General features: G+C 52.6%; 1 protein-coding gene across 1 annotated transcript; it reads right to left on the bottom strand.

Moving 5' to 3' along the window:
- Positions 1 to 332: 332 nt before the first annotated feature.
- On the bottom strand, positions 333 to 18,332 carry Nuak2 (NUAK family kinase 2). Its single transcript, XM_028876533.2, has 7 exons — positions 17,977 to 18,332; positions 9,374 to 9,494; positions 5,903 to 6,054; positions 5,544 to 5,609; positions 3,971 to 4,090; positions 2,969 to 3,101; positions 333 to 2,342 (listed from the first exon to the last, which is right to left on the bottom strand). Exons 1-7 carry the CDS (start codon positions 18,217 to 18,219, stop codon positions 1,276 to 1,278), a joined length of 1,902 nt encoding a protein of 633 aa, XP_028732366.1. The 5' UTR covers positions 18,220 to 18,332; the 3' UTR covers positions 333 to 1,275.
- Between the last annotated feature and the right edge of the window lie 366 nt (positions 18,333 to 18,698).

Raw genomic sequence — 18,698 nt, forward strand, 5'->3', positions numbered from 1 at the left:
CACCTGACCCATTTCTTCCTTGAGTACTAGGGAAGCAAAGAAGAATCTGGGATCCCCGGCCAAGGCATTTCTACTAGAATGCCTAAGAGGTGGACTACAGGTGGACTGGGCGCTTTGGAGAGGGTTTTTTGTTTTGTGTTTTGTTTTTTTATTTCTTTTGCTAGGGACTTCGAGTCCACATTAAACAACATTCTGACCACCCAGCCGCACCTCCAAATCCCTTTGTCCTATTTTGACTAAGCAGTCTGTGTCCTACCTGTGGCAGCCCAAGAGGAAAGTATCAGAAAGGCTCAAAGATGTGAACCCAGGTCACCAAAGAGAACCAGAGATTGTTTTTCCAGTTCATCATGCCGGTTTTAATGGATTGAGGTTTATTTGGCCACAGAAGAGGGAGGATGGCCAGCTTCGGGTGTGAAGGGCCCAGACAGCCAATCCAGTGCTCAGAACCGAAGTTTGAAAAAGCCAGCCCCGCCTCCTCCCGAACCCATTAGAGAGGGAGATCATTGCCAAACACTTCTGTACATAAACTTCAATGGCCCGGTGGTTTTCCCCAGAACACAGCATTCACATTACTGAAAGCAGCAAAATTCACTTAAAAAAAAAAAAAAGAGGAAAAAAAATAAATAAATCAGCACATTTTAGGTCCTGTTAGCCTGAGAAATAGACACATCCACCCACAGTGTAGACAGCAGGAGCAGCTTCAAGGCAGAAGCTCAAGTCTTTGAGGTCTCAGGTGGGGTCCGGAGGCATCTGGGCCCCTTGAGATGAAGTCGGACAGCAGCCCTGGCCTCTCCAGGTCTCCGAGATCCACAGCAGTGAGGGACTCTGGGAGGCTCCGGTTCGGGAGATGGGACCCAGCGGCTGCTGGGAGGGAAGGCTACTCCCGATTACCCCTGACACTTCAGGGCTCTAACTCTGGTGGCTGGCGGGAACAGGAACTTGGGTGAAGACGCACCCCGACACAGGCGGGGGGGACAGGTGGGAAAGTGCACGATGGGTTAACACTTGACGGACACAAAGGAGGTAGACACATCACGGGGCTCCTCCGGCCTCTGTGGCCCCACTACAGCAGCCGGGCAGCCTGGATTCTATGGGTCCTTCCCACTCCCTCTCGCATCAGGACCACCTCCCTTCTCATCTTCCCGGTCTAGCAGGCTGAAGACACGGAGCCCCCGATGCACGGGACTCCCCCAGGGTCCCCAGGAGTCGTATCCGGGGTTCCTCTGCAAACCCTCTCGGAGCCCGCCCCAACCTGGGGCACCTGCCTCTTCCTCTTCAGCCGAGCTTTGAGCAGATGCCCAGGGCCTGTCGGTAGGCCGCTGTCACCTCCTGGCAGTCTGTCAGGGAAAAGCAGCTGTCCCCCAGGGGCTCCCGCCACCATCGCCTCAGGCCCTCCGAGGGTGGCTGCTCAAGCCTCCTCAGGTTGTCCACAGACACGCAGCCCCTCAGCGGGGTTTCGGGGAGCCGCTCAGGCAGGTCCAACTGGTCAAAGGACTCGGAGGACAGGATGCTGTCCTCACTCACAGCCCCCGAGGGGCGGCTGGCCCGGGCTGCAGGGTGAGGGGAGGCCAGTTGGTCCAGGGAGCCAAAGGTGCTGGGGTTGGTGCCTTCCAAGGCTGTGCGTGAGAACTTGCCGTTGAGTTTGAGAATGCCCTTGCGGTGGTGGTGGAGGAGCCCTGGAGCTTGGGGAGTCTTCTGCTCCACCGGGTCCCCATTCACAAACACGTCACCGGCGTCTAAGAGTTCTCCGGACTCACTGGGCTCTGGAGAGGAATAGTAACCAGACTCACGCTGCCGAGACTTCTTGAGGATACCCTTCCTTGGGAGTAGGGCTACGGCGGGGACAGGCTGCCCTGGGGGATCGGGCACTGGGCTGAGTTCCTGAGGGTCCTCCTGTACCGCCCCTGAGGAGGTAGAGGCCTTCTTCTTGAGAATGCTTTTTGGCAGCTTGAGGCTGCCTTTGCCAGGGCGAGGGGCGGCATCCTCAGCTGGGTCACCCTGCAGAGTCTGAGCCATGTCGTTCTCTTTACGGGACTTCTTGAGAGAATGCTGCCGCTCCAGCCCGGGTCCAGCGCTTCCTCCGCCTCCCGGCACGTGCTGTTTGAAGAAGCTGCATACCTTGGCTCCGTTCTCCAGGAGGGGGCGGGAGGAGCGGCGGAGCCAGTCGGCCATGGAGGCCCGGCCAGAGTCACCACCAGGGTGCCCACCCTCACGCAGAGCTTCCTGTTCCCCAACTCTGGTGGTATAGCCCCAGTTGACCCACCAGTGACTGGCTACATCCTCCAGTGTGGCCCGGCGGGTAGGGTTCACCATTAACAGCCAGCGGATCAGGCCAGAGGCATCTGTAGAAACAAAGGCAGGGGCTTCAGCTGGATAGTGCCATGGCACCCAAGGTCCTCTGTCGCAGGCCTGTCTCACTTGAGCGCAGACGCTGCTGCTCAAGTTTCTGGGTTAGATCAGTACATTCCCTCCTTGGGTTCCATACAGGTGCAGGCCCACTCCCTAGGCCAACTTTTCCAGGCAGACTCAGCCCATTGCCTCTGTCCCACAAGCTCTCTTTATCGGCCCTGGTTTCTGTATCGGTATTTTCCTTCTCTACCGAAATTCCCTCTGAGGACAGGGACTGTGCTCAAAGATAAAGCAAGGCTCTTCTCACCTGCATCTTCCTACTCTGCATCATATGTGAAAGGGCAGATTTCTTAGGAGGAGGGCAAAGGCAATAAGAAGCAATATAACTATAGCAAACAGGATTGGGCTGGACCCTGGAAAGCACTTCTAAAGCAAGCGTATAATGAAGAGAGCTCCCCGCTTCCTCAGCGGTCTCAGACTGCAGAGAACAGTGGGGTGCATCCTAATCTTCCTATGGGCTGCGACCTTCATCATCACCACCGTCTAGTCACTGTCTCAGGAATCAAGGACAGGGACGGTGGCACCCCGCGCTCCCAGCCTGCCCGCAGTTCTCGCTCACCAGACGGCTTTGGGGGTTCACGGTAAGCCCCGCTGCTGATTTGCTTCACCAGTGTCTTATGATCCTGCCCATCGAAGGGCATGGTGCCATGCACCAGAATGTACAGGAGGACTCCCAGAGACCAGCTGTCCACCTGGAAGAGAGAGGCGAGGGGCGCTCAGCAAAGACACAGCACGTGCCCCCGACGGGAGGGCCGCCGTCCAGATCTCCAACGCGATGGAAGATGTCAAGGCCACAGTGAAGGCTTCCTCTTACCTCCCCCGTGTAACCAGAGGTGACCCAGGGAGGCAGCAGAGGGATCGGGGCTCACGGGGAAGGATACTGCCAGTCACTTCCCCGGGGAGGGACAGCCATAAGAGTAGGAGCAGTGGCCAGGCCCTCGTCATCCTTCTGGGTCAAGGTGGGGCGGCTGGACTGAGTGCCAGGAGACAAGGAGAACCAGGAGACAAGAAGGAGACAGGAGAGCTGGGAGGTGGTGGCGCACACCTTTAATCCCGGCACTCGGGAGGCAGAGAGCTAGGGGGATCTCTGTGAGTTCGAGGCCAGCCTGGGCTACAGAGAGAGATCCAAGGCAGGCACCAAAAACGACACAGAGAAACCCTGTCTTGAAAAACCAAAAATCAGGGGGCTGGAGAGATAGCTCAGAGGTTAAGAGCACTGACTGTTCTTCCAGAGGTCCTGAGTTCAATTCCCAGCACCCACATGGTGGCTCACAACCATCTGTAATGAGATCTGGCGCCCTCTTCTGTATACATAATGAATAAATAAATCTTAAAAAAAAAAAAAAGAAAGAAAGAAAGAAAAAGAAAAACCAAAAATCAATCAATCAATGAGACAGGATACCAGGAGACCTCATGACAGCTTTCTACTTCTGCCTCAAGGTTTGGCAAATCATTGCCTGCAGGGGCCTGAGTTCTGTGCTCTGCAAAAGGACGTACCTAGCAAACTAGCTCAACCTGCATGAGCCAGACTCAGGGATGCTGGCAGGAGGAGAGCTCTTACCTCTGGGCCCACATAGGGCTTCCCGTTGACGATCTCAGGTGAGGCATAGAGAGGGCTCCCACAGAACGTCTGGAGGAACTTGCCTTTGTGGTACAGGTTGGAGAGGCCAAAATCAGCAATCTGTAGGGATGGGACAAGCACAGGTCATGCCCAAGGTTGGGTGGTGCACAGCTCTTGGCCATCCTCTCTCCAAATCCTGGGGAAAGGGACTCCCCACCCACATCTCATAGCTCAGGTCCTGAAAGACGGTGCCCTAGGCCCTCGACAGGCAAGCGAGGGCCCTGAACCAGTGACCATGTGAAGCCTAAGCTGCCCTTCTGAGCGAAGGGTTCATCTCTGCCCATATCTGGACAGGAACCCAGGGTGAACATGCATGGTCAAGGGGCGGAGGAGGAGGGGAGAGGAGAGGAAAGGAAGAAAGGAGAGGAGAGAAGGGGGGAAGAGAGGAGAGAAGGGGAGAAGAGAGAGGAGAGGAGAGGAGAGGGCAAAGGTCAGGCCTGGTTGAAGCCCAGAAGATGGAATCTTCTCAAAGGACTCCCTGAGATGTGTGACTGCAGGGGCCTGAGAGGTTCTAAGGCCATCCTCTTCTTTCCTACCTATCCTTAGCTAGGGGTGGAGGCAAGGACCCCGGAGCTACTGACCCTTCACCCCATCAAAGGGTCATGTGCGCAGGGTGGGGAGGGCTGTTTAGGAAACTCTGGCTCCTTTGTTTATAGCTTTATTGGCGTCTTATCAAGCCGTTGCCAGGGGAGCCTATAATGACGTTGATGATTGGTACCAACAGAGTCTGTGCGCCTGTCTAGTATGTGTGTGTGTTTACTGCCTCTGGCCTCCTTCTCCTGCCAGCATCAAAGGAACCTACCTGCCTCAGGAACTGGCTGAGGGCTACAGACTTAGTACCGGGATATCTCAGGACACACAGGCCAGCAGCCACGGAGTGACCTTTGTCCTGGGTCCAGTAGATTCCGAGCGGGGTCGGCCTGTGTCACCTCTCCAGCTGTTTGACAGGCTAACCTGTCACCAAAGTCGGCTCTCTCCGTCTTTCCCTTCCAGCCTCCCGAGTCTGGCTTATCTCCCTGGCATGAACTTCTGACTGATAGGAATCTGGCTGCTTCAGCATGGGAATCCAGCAATTGTGGGAAACAGAAAGTGATACCAACGAGGGAAGATGGGACTTGACCGCAGCAGATTAAACTGTGTACGCAGGTCGTGTATAACGCACAGGCAAGGGGAACTAGGCTCAGTACCCGTTGGTCCCAAAGTCATGAGTAAAAATTGACCCTAGATTAGACCCTTGCCACCCTTGGGACATCAAAAAAGGCACCGGCCTGAAAGGCAGAGACTTTGTTTCAATTCTTGCCTAACCAACCTCTGCCAGTCACTGGGGGACGGGGATCTTCCTCTTGGGGGCTCAGTGCCCCATCCATGAAGGAAGTGTTGGGATGGAAGATGGCTGAGGTCCAGGGTTTGCTTAACTTAACTTCAGGGACCCCTAAGCACTTGCAGCTACTTGACTGGAGACAGAACAGAAAACCTGGAGCGGGACAGGGAAGCTCTTAGAAGTGATGCTCACCTTGATATTTCCATTGGCGTCTAGAAGGATGTTCTCCAGCTTGAGATCACGGTGAACAATCCCGTTCTAGAAGAGGAAGGCAACCGAGTCAGGGAATGTCCCCAGCAAAGGGAAAGGAGACAGGGACCTAGTCTAGAAAGTGGAATTAACACAGAGTTGAGCGCAGGCAGTCGGGGGGATACATAAATTCACTGGCACAGTTCAAGAAACCATAGGCCCTTCTGCGGCCAAGAGAACAAAGGCAGAGAAACCAGCATCCCTTGGTCTGAGAGTCCAGAAGCCTTCCTGGTCTAAACCAGCCTGAGAGCCCCAGAGACACCCCCTCCCCCCAAACACAGCTAGGACCAGTGGGTACCCACCTGGTGGCAGTAGTGCAGGGCAGAGACAATCTGTCGGAAGAAATGCCTGGCGTCTCGCTCGCTCAGCCGTGGCCGCTCGCTGATGTAGTCATACAGATCACCCCGGCTGGCATACTCCATGACAATCACGATCTTGCTGCTATTCTCAAACACTGGAGAGGGGAAATGAGACTGTCAGGCCTCCCAGAGAGCACTGACCCGCTGTGGGTCACCGTCTCCTCCACGGCCTCAAACCAGATAGGACCTCCCTCTGGACTGCCTGCTACAGGGGCCTCAGGGCAGCGAATAAGGGTGGGAGAAGAGCCTTTGAAGGCTCAGCATCTTCCAGGACGAGCGAGCGAGCGAGGTCAGTGGCTAAGGTTAGGCTTTGGAGGACTCTGCAAACTCCCGGGAGGGCAAAGATGTACTGCTAGGGGTCAAAAACAGGGCTCTTTGATTCAGACCCTATCCTTCCTCATCTTACGACCTGGGTCAAGTCTCTACTAGATCTATCCGCGAGAATGCAGAGTTATGGGATGAACTTCGACAAACTATCACACCACTGTGCCTTCGTCTCCTCCTCTGAGGGCAGACGATAACAGAAACCTCACAGGACTGTGGTGAGAAACAGGTAAGAAATCAGCGGCAGCTCCTGCTGGCCCAGTATCTGACACACAAGAAAGTGCTCAGAAAATGAGACCCATCGCCACATTCGGCGTCCTCATGTACAGCTCTGAAGACTGAGACCTGCCTTGTGACAGGCGACTTGAGACAGTCCTCACTCCCATTCAGAGTGCCCAGGCTAGGGCCGGAGTGCGTATGGCCTGAGACGTGGCGGCGGCGGCAATCAATAAATATGGGGTAATTAATTGGCTGTCTGGCTTCTTGGCGCTCAGCCCACCGCAGTTAGGCCATCTCCGTGTGTAGGAGGGGCCGTCTCACCACCAGACTGTCCTGGCTCCCGTCCTCTAGAAAAGGAGAGAATAACCAGCTCTTCCCGCTGGCCCTTCAGAGGCTGTGTCAGGACATGCTTGTCGATGACACAGCATCTCGTGTGAAACGGGTCCTAGGAGCCCGGCTCGCTCGGCCAGCCCCAGAGCCAGTGCTGCCCAGCCTCTGCTAAGGAGCTAAGGGAGGAGTCCCCACGCCCAGGTGTCAGCGGCCAGGCCAGAAGAAGGCTTGCAGCGTGGCTTTCCGGGTGAGCATGGCGGCCCAGGCTCTCAGGGGCGCCTGACTGAGACGCCACACATGTGGGTCTCAGGTTATAGGCAACCTTTATGCTAGGAAACGAAGATAAGGAGCTAGCGTGGCACATCTAGGGGAACATTGAGATTAGAAGTCTGTCCCAGCATTCCCACAGCCCCAATCAACTAAAGCCCTATAGCAAGATGGAGATGAATCTGGAGGAACCCTTCGGACACCCAGTGACTGTAATGTCCTGTGTCTGCACCATCAACACACACATACACACACACACACTACACCACACACACACACACACACACACACACACACACACACACACACCACACACACATACCACACACACACATACCACACACCACGCACCACACCACACACACACACACACACACCACATACACACACACCACATATCACACACCACGCACCACACCACACACATACACACACACACACACACCACACACACACACCACATACCACACACCACGCACCACACCACACACATACACACATACCACACACACACACACATACACACCACACACACATACACACAACACACACAACACACACACACACCACACACACACACACACACACACACCACACACACACACCACACACACATACACACAACACACACACACCATACCACACACACACACTGCACATACACACCATACACACACACATACCACACACACACATACCACACACCACACACACACCCTGAGCATCAGCTCGGTTCTCAGACCCAAATGGAAACTGGGTATGGAGAGAATTCATATATACACAGGTTTGTGCATGTGAGGGCACGCACGCACACTGCCAATCACCAAGCTTGGCTTGCCCACTATTCCCGGAGGGAAGAAAAGAGAAATACAATTAGCCCTCTCAGCCAGTTGTCTGGGTTCCTCGTGGGACAGGCTCAAGTCACGGGGTCATAACAATAGCGTCGCCCTTTTTCTTCCTATAAACATGGGAGTAGAGACGTCTCTGTTCTTCCCACCAGGAATCTTCAGACAGAAGAACACTCTAGACGAATCCCCAGGCTCACCTCTCCCCCGCTCCCCCTCCCGCTGTCCCTGAGATCCCATTTAGCTGATGTTACGTAAAGACCTGAAGCAGACAGGTGTACGTGGGAGGGTGTTCTCCCTTCTTCCCTCGTCATCCTGTCCTGCTCACTACGTTGTCTGGGCCACAGGGAGGAGGGCAGCCAGAGTGATCAAGCCAGAGCTGATGTCAGAGGAGAGGAAGAGGCCAAGAGAGACAAGAAGAGGCAGAGGAAGCCCATGGCGGGAGTGACTCAGGGACACAGGATGACTTCAGGAGGCCTGGCTAACAGAGGAGCGAGGAGCAGCACCCACACACCCCAGGCAGGTGCAGGCTCTGGCATTTCGGCCTCCCCTGGGTTGCTAAGGATCTCATGGGGTTGGGAGGCGGTGCTATTAGGGAAAAACGTAATAACAAGGACAAAAGGCTTGCAATCTGGGGTGAGGACGCAGCTCAATCTACAGCATTTGCCTAGCAAGTGTGGGATTCTAGTTAGGACCCTAGCTATCTATAAACACGCAAACAAACCTACAGCTTTTCCAGTTATGGAGCACTCGATGACACTACCCAGTTGGATATTTGCACCCACTCTGTGATGTAAATGGGAGTATTCCATTTTGTAAAGAGGAACTAAGGCCCAGTTCTTCTTCTTTTTTTTTTTTTTTTGGTTTTTGAAGACAGGGTTTCTCTGTAGCTTTTGGAGCCTGTCCTGAAACTCACTCTGTAGACCAGGCTGGCCTCGAACTCACAAGTGCTGAGATTAAAGGTGTGCGCCACCATGCGCAGCAAGGCCCAGTTCTTAATGAGTGCTCTGAGGCATCTGGCAGGGTTCTGAATCCAGCTTTTGCAACTCTAAAGCCTTCCTCATTCTTAACTTCTTCTTTCTTAAAAGAACTTCGTTTGTTTGAGTAATGTATTTATCTAAAGCAGGGTCCTGTTATGCCACTTAGGCTGGTCTTGAATCTATATTCCTCCTGTCTCAAGCCTCCTGGGGTTAGGGTTACAGACATCACAGTTGGGGTTACAGGCATGTGCCATTGGGCTCATATTTACTTCTTTTTGTTATGTTAGCAGTTCTAACTTACACACACACACACACTGGATCACACACATACACACACATACACACACTGGATCACACACACACACACACACACACACACACACACACACACACACACTCACACACACACAGATTCATGGCCTCCGGTTCCAAATGTCCCACTGCTATACCTTCATGGATGGCAATGATGTGCGGATGGTTGAGTGACGACATGACCTCAATCTCCCGCCGTATATGCAACAGATCCTGCTCATCTTTGATCTTGTCTTTCCGGATTGACTTGATGGCCACCTGGGAAAAGAGGATGCCCAGGATTAAGGAGAAAGGCCTAGCAGGCAGAGGCATCCCTGAGGATGTTCCATGAGTCCTGACCCTGGTACTCTGCCTGTAGCAGCAACATAAACCACAGAATGTACCAAGAGAAGCCACCCACCTCTACCAGGGCAGGTGACAGGAAACTGGAGATGGCCTTGTCTAGAGAATTTGCTCCCTTGGGTCCAGTGCAGTCCATCCAGCAGGAAGCAGCATGGACCAATGGTCTCATTTTCAAAGTCCACCAGTGAATAAGAAGTAACAGCCCACACCTGTGAGGTTTGATGCTTTAGGATTTACAAGTGGAATACGCACAGTGCACCCCAAGGACAAGGACCTGGGATGATTTACTCAGCACTGGGTCCTTGATGCCAGACAGAGGGCCTGGTGTACATCAGAAAGTGAAGAGCAACTTACTGCTATTTATTAGTAAATAAATTGATCCTCACATCTGGGAACAAAATAAAGCACCCTCACTCTTATTCACAGGTGAAGAAACTGGAAATCCAAGAGGCTAAATGTTTTTCTTTAAAGTCATAGTCACTGACCAGCACAATTGGCAACCTGATTCAGAGTTCAGTCATTTTTTGTCCCGCACTCCAATTTGTTATAAACAACCAATCACTAGCCAAAAATTACAACAACCCAAATGCCTATCAACAGGTGAATGGATAGACAAAATTTGGTATTAATCAGTCAGAAAAAGGAATGGAATTCTGATACCTACTATAAGATGGCTGAACCACGAAGGTATACTCAGCAAAATAAGCTGGTCACACAGAGTGACAAATACTATGAGATCCACTTTTATGAGGTAGACAGAAAATAGGTCAAGAGTTACCAGGAGTACAGGGGTAAAGAATGGCATTGGAGGTTGTTATTATTTAATGGATAAAGAGCTTCTATTTGGGATAATTAAAAAAAAAAGGTTTTAGAGCTGGAGCAATGTCTCAGCAGCTAAGAACACTGGCTGCTCTTCCAAAGGATGTGAGTTTGTTCCCAGCACCCACATGGTAGCTCACAACTCTGTAACTCTAGTCCCAAGGGATCAGATGCCCTCTGCAGATACACAAACATACATCCAGAGAAGACACCCATACACATTACATAAAAAAATTAAAGAAAGCTATTTTTATTGTGATGATTTACAATATTGTGGATATATTCAATATGCTGGTGAGTTATACACATAAAATTAGTTAAAATGGCAAACTTTACACATGTATTTTGCCATAATTAAAAAGATCGCCGAAAAACAAAGGAACCACCCTGCACAGAGCAGTCTTTGAAGTCCAGGTAAGGAATGCCCCTTCCTTACCAATAAATAAAACAAACTAGATAGGCAGTCCTCTGGGATTTAGTGTCTCATTCTGTAGAGGTGGGACATGCAGTGATCGACCCCTCCAGCTGGTGTGGGGGGCCCTCAGGAAGGGCGGATACAGAGGAAACGGAGGCGCTGCAGCTCGGCACCTAACAGCCTCAGTCTCCCTGATCATTCAGTGGCAGCTCTCGGACAAGGCACAGCCAGAGAGACTCATGGGAAACCATAGAGCCGGGACCCAGGGTGCCCGACTCTCAGGTTCTGTTCTGGTGGCTTCGGGCAAGTCCCACCCTCTCAGAGCCTCAGTTGCCTTTCTGGGAAATAAAACTGATTGGACTCAGTAGTCTGGGGCGCTTTGCTGCCGGGAAGTGAGCTGTACAAATGCCAGGGGCCCGCAGAGTCTGGGTGAGTGTTGGGTGTCCCAGGCCAGGCAGTTCCTGGCAAGTTCTGGCCAAGGACACCAACAGAATGGTAAACACAAGACTTCCTCTTCACACAAGTGATGAGAAATATGAAGGCCCAGACTGAGGTAAACAGCTCCTCATTCAATTTCCCAGGAGGGCTGGCCTCCCCTCTGGATTCAAAAGGAGCCAGAAAGGAAACCCCAGCTCAAGGGGGTGGGGCCTCTAATCCACCCTTTCACAGGCTCTGGAGGTAGACAATGGTTTCTGCTCTCGGGACAGTGGGCTCTTTGGGCTTGCACTCCCCATCTGACAAGAATGTGGAATAACCCTAATCCTGTCAGAGGCGCTGCTCACAATGCCCACAGCCCGGTCACCCCGGCAACGGGCCATGGATGGCGTGCCCTCCACCCCATCCTGCCCTAAAGCTGCATCGCTGAAAGGGGGCAGGCCCCATTCTCAGCCCTCCCCGGAGCAGGGCACGGGGGACAATGGCAGATGGTCACCATGGAGCCTCATCCCCGAGAGGCCCAATGCAGGGGGACGCTGCAGATGTGGGGATCTGGCTGCTGCAACCTTCTGCTCCAGCCTCACTAATGTCTCCCTAAGGAGCCAGGCAGAAAAATCCCAGGGCTTAGAACTGGGCGCAGCCCAGGGGAGCAGGGCACGGGCCGTGATACTCCTTCAACTTGGAGACACCCCTCCTGCATTCAGCACTGAGGTGTACTCCCACACACTTCTCCACACCACTTTTCTCACCCTGAAGGAGAGACGGCGTGGCTCGCTCTCTCCTCTGTAAGTCTTTGTTCATAAAATCAGACCATGAGTAAAAGAACTGTGAACTCTTTAGAGACAAAGAGCTATAAAAAATATATTAGGAGGTAGGAAAAACAGTCATGCGTAAACACACACATCACTATGTAGACAACTACGAGTCCCTGAGAGCTTAAAATGCACCCAGGCGAAGTCTAGGCGGACGTTAGCTACACAGTTGTGTGCACACTGAGCAGACACCACAGGCTTAGGGACAGAGCTCTAAGGGCGGTAAAGGTGAAAAGAAATGAGTGCCCCAAACAGATTTTGAGGGTGCTAGGAGTATTTGGTATGGTCAGTGGGCACACAAGTAAAACCTCAAGACCTACTTCTTCTAACCTTAGAAAGCCTGAAATTCTAACCACCACCCCCCCCCCGTTTTATTCTCTTACAAGACAGGAGAGGAGTAGGGAGTAGGCTGCCGAACCCCTAGTTACCACAGTGGGTCCTAAGAGATCCCAGGAAGGAGAGGAGGCATGTTCTCAGTCCTCCCTGGGTCCCCAGAAGGGTGACAGACAAGAAGGACTGATTCATCCATCATTGCCTTGGTGGGGCTCGGCCACTGTTCCCAAATTCTCCCAGCCCTAGCATGTCAACGTCAATTAGACCTAGTACCACTTGAGGCTAGAAAGGGCCCCGTGTGCAAGAAAGCCTTTACCACCTGTACACTAGTGAACTCTCATTACACATACCTATTGGCCAAGTCCCTGGGTGATCTTTGCCTGCAGGAACCAGTGACCAGATAGGGTTTCCCCCGCTCCTCTCCCTCCCAGGCCTGGGTGGAGTCCACCTCAGTTACAAGAACTAATTCCTAGGGACCTTTGTTCTCACCTGCAAGGCAACTGGCGACTGTCCCTTAGGATAAAAGTAAGCTGACTGAAGCCTAGGAAGAGGGTACCATCTAAAGACAGATACCCAAGCCCAGAGGGAGGATGGCCACATGCTGGGCCATGTCAGGACATCTCTTTGTCCTGACACAATATTTTTTTTTAATTTTGTAAATTTATTAATTTTATGTGTCTGTGTGTTTTGTTTGCATGTATATGTATGTGCACCATGTGTGTGCCTGGTGCCCAGGGAGGTCAGAAGAGGCTATTAGATCCCCTGGAACTGGAGTTATGGATGGTTGTGACCCAACCCACAGTGTAGGTGCTAGGAATGGAACCTGGGTCCTCTGGAAGAGTAGCTAGTGCTCTTAACCACTGAGCCATCTCTTCAGCTCCCAGACACAATTATTAACTCTGTCTTTTTACTCTGTGGATTACCCACACCAAATCAATTTACTATTAATTTATTATTATTATTGGCCACCACACTCTGAGGCAGAAGGAGAAACCAGCCCAACGATGATGCTGTGTACGAACACATGGCTGGCTAAGCAGACCCTGTGAGCCCAGGCACCCGATTCACACTTGTCTGTCTGAAGCCATGCAACTCAAGGCACAAAAATCTAGGATAATCTGGCTAACTGGTTGTCTAGTTTGTTTGTTGCTTAGATTTATTTATTTTTATTTTATGCAAATGGGTGTTATGCCTGTGTGCCATGTATGTGCACCACATGCATACAATGCCCATGGAGGTCAGAGAAGGGCATTGGATCCCTTGAAATTGGAGTTACAGATGGTTCTGAGCAGCCGCATGTGTGTTGGAAACCAAACTCAGGTCCTCTGCAAGAGCAGCAAGTGCTCTTAACTGCTGAGCTCTCTCTCTCTCTCTCTCTCCACTCCTGGGCTATCTAGTTTTAACCCCCTCCCTACTGGAAGAGCTTGGCGGGGGCAGGCACTGGAAAGTGGCTTTCTTTACTGGGAAGGGCATGGGAAACCAGGCCAGGAGAAAACTGTTTCAAATCTGGAAGGATGGGTGAGGTTTTCAGCTAAGACAGTGGGCTAGGACAGTCCAGGCAGACCAGGGTGGAGCTCTGAGTTCCCTTCCATGCTCCAGGATTCTGTGTAGAGCTTCTTCGGAAATGGGTCACTGCAATGTCGGGAAGGTGCCATACAAGGACTGTTACAAGGCCACCGTGCTTAGCCGTGTTAACTGCCAGAGCATAACTCTTGCTGAAATTAGTCATCCAGGTGAATTTTCTTGTCCCCCAAAGCTCTGCAAGTTGGTAAAGGCAGGAAAGCTAATTCCCCGACCTGATTTGCAAGCAGTGAACACTTCAGAAAGACAAACTGACTTCTCCAACATTCCTTCATGCACAGGACAGGAGGAGAAACTAGTATCTCAGAAGACAAAAGCTCCTTGGAGGAGTCCAGCCCTGCCTCCCATCCCTGGAGAAGGGCCTGCCCATATCTTGCCATAGGCCACATTGTGTGTACCATTCCTTCCCACTTAAAAAGTGCCCACTCTTTGCCAGCACCCTGAGGAGGTGGTGCTGGGGCCCCATTGGTAAACACCTCCTCTCCCCCAGAGCTCAGATTGGGAATGATCTGTATTCAGAAGGTGATCAAAAAGTTTTAGAAGAAAAAAGAAGGGGGGGGGCAGAAACTCTGGTTCTGGGTGCTGAGAGAGATGGTACAAGTTGGGCATCCCTGGTCATAGCCAGCATCCTTGACTCCTCTCTGGCCTTTTATGGAGAAGCTGCTGTCTGGGAAGCAGGCAAGAAGCTGGACGATGACCCACTTAGATAGTGCGGGAGAGATTAGGTTAGGCAGCCCCCGCTGAGGTGGGGATTGCCACTCTACCCAGAACTAGGCAGGAATCAGGAAGAGGCTCTGTGGGTAACGTAAGCCATCTCCCCTAGTCCTATATAATGCCACCTCCTCCTTGCCCACTCTGCCAGGTTCCTGAGCAAGGAGCTTCCCTGCCCAGCCCTTTTGTGTGGTTTGGCTGGGGCCCAAGGACAATAGTCGCCTCCAGCCTCCCTCCCTGTTGCTGAGCAGGCAGGTGCAGGAGGGGCTGGGAGGACAGCATCTTGCCCAACAAGCCTTTGGCTGCTGGCCAGCAGGAGTCCTTCTCTGAAGTTGGCTGAATGAGAGATGAGGGCTTTGAACAAAGCAGAGGCCATGGAGGTTCAACTCAAGAAGACTGAGCACAATCCATGCTCCTTACTGGGTCAGGAGAGGCCCAGAAGAGGAGTCCCTAGGTCAATGCTGCCCTTACTGGATCAAAAAACCCTATGTGTGTTAGCCACTGTGCTAAGATTTACAGATATTGTCTTATTTAATCCCAGGAGAAACCCACAACACAGGAATTATTATAATCCCCATTTTACCGACAGGGATACTGAGGAAGGGGGGGTCACACAACTGGTAAGCAGTGGGAAGCACAATCTGACCCTTTGCAGGAATATAGTGTCCTTCCTTCCCCCACAGTCCCCCAACACAGTACTGAGAGAGGGAAGGGTCCTGGTGACTTCTCCACTCTAAACACTGCCTGGAGTGCTGGGAAGGGAGCTGGAGCTAGCCGATGGGATGACAAAGCACCTCGGCAAGCCCAGGCTCATCTCAAAGCTAACTTCTAGACTAAGACTCAGCACTTGGTCATCCAAGACCTAGGGTGGACAAGTCTGGAGCTTGTGTTGCAGATCTGCCAGTACCCAGCCAGAAGACAAATCACTACCCCTTTCTGGACCTCAGATCCCTCATCTGTCAACGAAGGAAGCAGATTCCCCATGTTTTAAAACCTCCTAAAGAATTGAAAATGTAAAAGAAGCAGGAGCTTTGAGACCCCATAGAACTACTCACTTGGGCTCCCTTCCCGGCCTTCATGGCACCCCTTAGAAGGGAGTGAGACTTCCATGCAGATCAGACCTAAGGCTTTGGTGGGCCCCCAGCAGGTGTTTTTCTCTTTAGGGAGAAGGGTTGGTTGGGGGAGATGGGAGACTCCGCAGGAGGAAATGTCATTTGGATACCAGGAATGTGTCTGAGATCCAGAGCAAATATTTGTTTTTCCTCTGATGCCATCGCGGAGCAGTCAGTAGCCCTACCTCCCCGTCCTTCCCTGCAGATAATCCCGAGGGACCCCCCCTAGCCACCTCTGCAAGTGGTGAGTGGGACGTAAGCTAGAGATGAGGTGAGGAATTCCAGATGGACGTCACCCAGCAGGCTTTCCTGTGAACTGAGCCCACCCCCTCCAATCTCAGCCCATCTGGGGAAGACATAAGCAGCCCCATGTCGACACACCTCTCCCCCACGGACACATCCGAGCATCAGGTCTCTCTTTAGGGAGAACAGTCAAGATGTAGGGATGGGTGTGGGAATGAGGGCATCGCTCCAGGATTGAGAAATCATTAGCACAGCAGAGGGTTGCTTTCCAAGAAAGTGGGGGGACCCTGAACAAACTCTCAGCAGCAATCCTGGGTGGTCTGACTGGGGAGTTTCAGAGCACACTTTACATTTGCTGATCTTGGCTCCTTGCACACAGCAAGACACATGAACCTGGGAGTTCCTTCTGAATTCTCTCTGAACTGATGTAAGAGCCACTGAGGCCTGAACGTGATTTCTCCTCTCCTCTCCCCTCCCCTCCCCTCCCTCTTCTTCTCTCTCTCTCTCTCTCTCTCTCTCTCTCTCTCTCTCTCTCTCTCTCTCTCTCTCTGTGTATGTGTGTGACAGTGACCTCAGTCAAGAGCTGATGGAATCTCTGAACTTTGATCTCAGTTTATCAGCTACTCCAGTTCCCTCCACCCAATTTTCCCCGCAACAAGAGACCCAGGGCACAAGCCACAAGCAACTATTTTCTAGTTAAGCCCCTGACAAAGCTTGGGCCCAGCTGTCTCAAGCCTGGAGCCTCTGGGGCCCTGGCACTTTGTAGAAAGAGAAAGAAAGGAAAGCCAGGAAGTACACGATTGCCCAATAGCTGTAACCTGGCAGCGGGCAACGGGGACTGTGCCAGGCCTGAGCAGGAAAAACATACTTGCTCCTATTGATGGGGCCATAATCCACTCCTTTCTCCAACATCCACTCTCCTTCACCAATGAAATGACTTCTTGGATTTCAAGCCAGCTACTGGCTGCAAAAGCAAACAGTTAGGGGAGGGCACCACTGCCATAGTCAATAAGGCAAACTTTGGTCTCACACACACACATACACCCTCACAACCGGCACTCACTGGATCTGGCAAAATAGAATCCCGAAACCACCTGCTCCGAAGCTTGCTAAAATGTCAATTATAGACCTTTATCATGCACTCTGCTTGCTGGGAAATGAGAGACTGAGCATTTTAAACAAGTACCCGGCTAAGGCCTAGGTAGGTCCACTGAACTGGAGTGGGAGAACCACTATCGTGTAACTTTTGGTAAATGTGCTATCCTTTCAGGGAGGGGCCTTTCCAGATAGAAGTATTCCTTCTCAATGCAAGACCTATGATCAGGAGCCACGTGCATTCACAACTGTGTCTTATTCACTCTTCCAAGCAGCTTGGGAGAGACAGGTTGTGTTCTCTCTGTCTTTGCAGAAGGGGAAACAGAATACAGAAATGAAGGAACTTGCTCAAAGTTACTGATTACTATGGCAATTCACACTCATGAAACCAACATAAGTTCCCCGAAAGGCCTCACGCCCATAGACATGGTGAGATAGAGTGGACCTGGCCCCAGAGCCTGGTTTTACATTTCCCAGAATCAAAGCCCATCATAACGAAACTTTGATTCAGTCTCGCCTGGAAAGGACCCAAGTGTCAAGTCAGAGTTAACGATCTCCACACCTCATCCATCTACTGAGATCTGGTGCTTTCAACTTCCTCCTTCCATTCTACTCCGCAGAAGTTTGTTCCCGTGAAAATTCAAGTTAAGCCCCATCTTCTCAAACGACAGGCATCTGGTGCTGCTAAGGCTCTCAGGTCCACGAGCACTGACTGTCCCTGAAAACCACGGACAGACACCTCTAAAGCGCGCGCCTGGCAACTCGGCCGGCCGAGGACACGGCTGGCCAGGGACGCGCGGTGAGCTCCCGGGGAGCCGCGCGCGCTGCAGAGGGACACTCACCAGGCGTCCCGAGCTCTCTCGCGCCTTCTTCACCTTCCCGTAGGTGCCCTTGCCCAGGGTCTCCAGGAACTCGTAGCGGTGCCGCAGGTTGTGTTTGTGATGGTGCCGCTTCACCGCCTGCTTCTTCATCAAGGGTTTGGGCGACTTGATGAGCCCGTCCGCCAGCGGCCGGGCGCGCTCGGCAGTCAGGGCGCAGGCCGAGGGAGCCTGGCCCGGGCGCCGGGGGAAGGCCACCGACTCCATTGTGCGGGACGGACGGCGAGGCGGAGGGGGTCGGGCAGCAGCAATGCGTGGGGAGCCGCGGGCCCGGAGGTCACAGCCGTCCCCGAGCGCGCTCGAGAGCCTCACGTTCCGAATTGCTATAAAACGTTTCGAGGGGGAAAGGTCCTGACCACGCCCCCGAATCCCATTGGCCCGCTTGCCGGCGACGTGTGACCAAGGCCTCTCTCATTGGCTCACTGGGTCCCGCCCCGCCCCCTCCCCTTGGCTAGGCGCGGAAAGGTGTGAATGGAGCCCGCCCACCCGGGCCCGAGGGCCAGGAATGCGAGAAAGGAGGCTGAGCCGAATTACTACTGAAGTGCAGGTCCTCATGTTTGAAGGCTCTCCGAATTGCTTTTGCCTCTAAATGGCGCCAACCTGTTCTATTGTGCTGTGGTCTCGGTTGGCAAGGGACAATCTGAGGGCACTAGGGAGCCCTGAAGTATTATTTCGTCTCCCAAGTA

This window comes from Peromyscus leucopus, chromosome 15 (assembly GCF_004664715.2).
Source record: "Peromyscus leucopus breed LL Stock chromosome 15, UCI_PerLeu_2.1, whole genome shotgun sequence".
NCBI lineage: Eukaryota > Metazoa > Chordata > Mammalia > Rodentia > Cricetidae > Peromyscus > Peromyscus leucopus.

Excerpts from the sequence above, each read along its gene's own strand:
- Nuak2 (XM_028876533.2), bottom strand. The coding sequence starts at position 18,219 with ATGGAGTCGGTGGCCTTCCCCCGGCGCCCGGGCCAGGCTCCCTCGGCC. Across the intron at positions 6,055-9,373 it reads CATCATTGCCATCCATGAAG|TGTTTGAGAATAGCAGCAAG; the intron begins GTATAGCAGTGG and ends TCCCCTCTCCAG. Across the intron at positions 2,343-2,968 it reads TGAACCCCCAAAGCCGTCTG|ATGCCTCTGGCCTGATCCGC; the intron begins GTGAGCGAGAAC and ends TTGTTTCTACAG.